General features: G+C 46.2%; 1 protein-coding gene across 1 annotated transcript in view; it reads left to right on the top strand.

Moving 5' to 3' along the window:
- Window positions 1-2,413, top strand: part of SNF8 (SNF8, ESCRT-II complex subunit) — an 8,712-nt gene extending 6,299 nt beyond the window's left edge. The window contains exons 7-8 of the mRNA XM_008568892.1: window positions 956-1,030; window positions 2,182-2,413. Of these exons, the coding sequence (XP_008567114.1) occupies window positions 956-1,030; window positions 2,182-2,319 (213 nt within the window). The 3' untranslated portion in view covers window positions 2,320-2,413. The remainder of the gene's footprint in view (window positions 1-955; window positions 1,031-2,181) is intronic.
- Window positions 2,414-4,072: the final 1,659 nt, after the last annotated feature.

Below are 4,072 nucleotides of genomic sequence, written 5' to 3'. Positions count from 1 at the left end.
GGTGCTACAGCTGGCAGAGGTACTGGTGTGCCTTCTGAGAGAGAGAGAGAGAGAGAGAGAGAGAGAGTGTGTGTGTGTGTGTGTGTAAGGGACAGTGTGGGATGGGAGTCTGCAGAAGTTCTGATCTCCTCCTCCCTATGACTCAGGCCTTTTTCTGAGGCTGTCTTACGGATGAACTACTCAAACCTGTGCTTATTCAGCAGACGTTTATTGAGCAGCTACAGTGCAAAGCACTGGGCTAGGCTATGGGGCGTTCATGAAGATAGGTATGATATAGTTCCTGCTCTCAAGGAGCTTACAGTCTAGTCAGGTAGACAGACATGCAGACAACTAACTATATTGCCTTGGGTCGAAAGACTCTTGATGTCTTCTTAAACTACTTTATGGATTTTTCAAAACAGATTTTTAATTTTGTTTGCCATCCCCTCATTCCTCAGCATGCCTTACACATGTTCTGTCTTCCCCCAAATCCCCATATGTATTTAGGGAAGACATGTTCAGTTCTCTTAATTCTATAATATAAAACAAAACTAAATAAGGGAGGGGCTTTTCTATGTTGGGGGAATGGGTAAGGTGAGGCAGAGAAAGGGCTGAATATGTAAATATTTTAGATTAACAGTTTATGATTATCAGCATTCTCTCCTATGTTAATCATTCTGAATCTTCCCTTGTCATATTCTAGAATTCTCTGCGTAAGTCTAACTTAATATCTTAGTACCAAAGAACCCACTTTTAAAGACTGAACCCACCAACTTATTTCTATCACCATGAAAGTCACCTTTCTCTCTCTGTCTCTATTGGGACCTCTGAACATTCTTTTTCTGTGCTCTCTTAGGCTTGGCCCAAGGGCAGTTCTTCCTCCTGTCTGGATAAATCTACTGTTCTTGGGCAGATGCTGGGCTCTAAGGGAAAGTGAACTATCAACTGACTGAATTCCCATTCTTCCTTCCTTCAGAAAAATGGCTGCGTGACTGTCAGTGAAATCAAAGCCAGTCTTAAATGGGAGACCGAGCGAGCACGGCAGGTGCTGGTATGTGACTTTGGAATATCCCAGAAAAGATGGGTCCCAGATGGGAGGAGGTGGGTGGATAGGTTCCACACAGGCAGGAGCTTCAACCTTGCTTTGCTGGCCTCTTGCCTTGAGGGCGACTGCTGCCACACTAGAAGTAAGCCCAGTATTTCTCTGAAGATGGCATTCAGAAGGTGTAACTCACTAAGGCAGGCTTCCAGCCCTGGCCTGCATGTAATACCAGACTGCCACTGCTCCTGGGCAATCACCAACACTGGCTCGCTGTCCTGGATGCTGAGCCCAGAACTGCTGGTCAGGGGGTTAATATAGTTTGTATCAGAAGTAACACCGTTAGTACAGAGTGAAGGGAATTATGAAACTACTTATGATAATTACATGTCCATAATTATACACTAAGCATTATATTGCATATGGTATAGTTATATATATATAAGTTTTATGGTACCAATGAAAGACTGATGTTGTAAAGAGGGAGCAGCATGAGAATGTAGGAGCCCTGGCTTCAGTACCTTTTTCCTTATCCAGGCAATTCAACCGTCTAGACTTAATTTCATTTGTAAAATTGGGATAATGTCCACCTAATGATATTGGGCAGAACCAACCCATCTTAAGCATATTTCCAGCTCTAGAGTGAGTCCATTTTAGCACGAAAATGGTCCTTCATGTCTGTTACCCAGTAAGTTAAAGATAGCTAGAACAGTGATCTCCACTTTGTTTCAGGGAAAGGAGGCAGAGAGTGATTTGCTCAAGGCCATTCAACAAATACTTCTGTAGCCTTATTTTTTTTTTTATGGCTGGCTGGTACCAGGATCAAACCCTTGACCTTGGCGTTACCAGTGCTGCACTATAACCAACTGAGCTAACTGGTCAGCCCTGTAGCCCTCCATTCTTTCCATTACATCCCACTATGCTGGCTTTACCATCTTCCCCAGCAGCACAAGTTAAATGTCTTGGTGGCATTTTTCACACCTCAAAGGACAGGGCAAAACAGATCATTCCAGTTTGGTTGTGGAAACGTGAGAAGGCACTCATGTAGATTTACTTTGAAAACCTGACTCAAGCCAGAATAGGTTTGGGGATTGGTTATCTACCCTGCTTCGTCTATGGAATCTCTCTCCCCTTTCTCAAGTCAATCCCCCTTTTTCCTCCAGGAACACCTGCTGAAGGAAGGGCTGGCCTGGCTGGACTTGCAGGCCCCAGGGGAGGCCCACTACTGGCTGCCAGCTCTCTTCACTGACCTCTACTCCCAGGAGATCACAGCTGAGGAGGCCCGACAAGCTCTCCCCTAACTCTGAGTGTGTGGAAGGACTTACAGCAGGAGGCAGGGAGAAGAGGGAGGACTTATTGAATAAACCTGGACAATTTTGTTTATAAAAAAAAAAAGTTCCAAGTTTTTCTTTATTCCCCCAATATTTTATTTTTAAAAGTGCCTTCAGGGGCCGGCCCGGTGGCGCACTGCTACAGTGCGCCGCTTGGGAGTGTGGCGGCGCTCCCGCCGAGGGTTCGGATCCCACATACAGACCGGCCGCTCACTGGCTGAGCGAGGTGCGGGAGCAGCACCGAGGGTTGCAGTCCCGTGGCCGGTCCCGGTCCGGTGCGGGCGCGACACTGAGGGTTGCAATCCGTTGCCGGACACGAAAAAAGACAAAAAGACAAAAAAAAAAAAAAAAAGTGCCTTCACATTGCATCGTTATTGGAGAAAACCTCATTTATCCGGTAAGGATAACCTGAGTAACAGATAACAGCAAGCACATATGACTTGCACAGGTCATCTACAAGTTCTTGGAACAGCTGGGCCTAGAATGCAGACTGTCTTGTCTCCCGGCCAGATGGTCTAGTCCTTTTGTAGCTGTGAGATGTAAATTACAGCCTTTGCTAATTCAAACTTCTTCCTTATAAAATATTCCTTATCTCAAACTAGCAGACCCTAATGGACGAGTAAATAATATTCACTCTTTCAGTCTTCCTCTGCAGAGGCTCCAGATTATGACAGACTCAGCTGTGAGTGTGAAATAAAGTCAGTGTTAAATGGTGGCTAAACTGGAGGAAAGAAAACAGTGGAATTTGAGGGGAATCAAACAATAAAGAACAGTGTTTTGTTTTTCAAGTTCCCTACTGGCTTTCCCTCCTATACTGACCACCAGTCCCCTCTACCCTCAGTGGTGAGAAAGAGAATCATTTATTGAACACCTACCCTGTGCTGTTTTACATACACGTCATTTAATCCTCACAACCTTAAAGGTTAAGTAGGTATCCTTAACTTCACAGATGATGAATCAAAGTAATTTATCAGGGGCCACCAGCTTAAGCAGAGCCAAAGCTAGAGCCCAGGTCTATTAAGCTCAGAGCTCAGGCTTTCCCACATCACTGCTTTGCACAGTACAGGCTGGCAGGACAGATTGTGTGTAGACATTTCCTTCTACACATGGTCAGCCAAGATGAAAAGCCTCTGTGCCAGAAAACAAGAATCTCCTATAAAAAACAGGAGAGGTGGTGATGAGGTAAGAGGCCAGAGTTTAAGGCTCACGCAATCTTCACGGTCTAAATGTTAAATTCCTAAGCAGCGCTGGTTTAGTACAAAAAACCCGAAAATCCAATCGTTTCTCCATACTGAGAACCATTCTCTTAGCAGGACAGATACTGTCCGGGTCCAACTTTACCTCTGGCCTGTCCTTGTAGGCCATGCTAACTCCCCAAAGCTTCAGAGGTGTTTCTTTGGATGCCACTGAGGCCAAGACAGCATTCCCCTCACTCATGGCCAGAGCCACAGCTTCAAAAAAAGGACTACTTCGGGCCGGCCCGGTGGCGCACTGGATAGTGTGCCGCTTGGGAAGCGCGGCGGCGCTCCCGTCCGAGGGTTCGGGTCCCACATACAGACCGGTTCCCGCTCACTGGCTGAGCGAGGTGCGGGAGCAACACCGAGGGTTGCGATCCCGTTGCCGGTCCCCGGTCCGGTACGGGGGCAACACTGAGGGTTGCGATCCGTTGCCGGACACGGAAAAAAAGACAAAAGACAAAAAAAAAAAAAAAAAAAAAAAGGAC

The sequence above is a fragment of the Galeopterus variegatus genome, unplaced genomic scaffold (assembly GCF_000696425.1).
Source record: "Galeopterus variegatus unplaced genomic scaffold, G_variegatus-3.0.2 Scaffold450, whole genome shotgun sequence".
Lineage (NCBI taxonomy): Eukaryota > Metazoa > Chordata > Mammalia > Dermoptera > Cynocephalidae > Galeopterus > Galeopterus variegatus.
The sequence above is the reverse complement of the archived record's forward strand: the minus strand, read 5'-3'. Positions and strand labels throughout refer to the sequence as shown.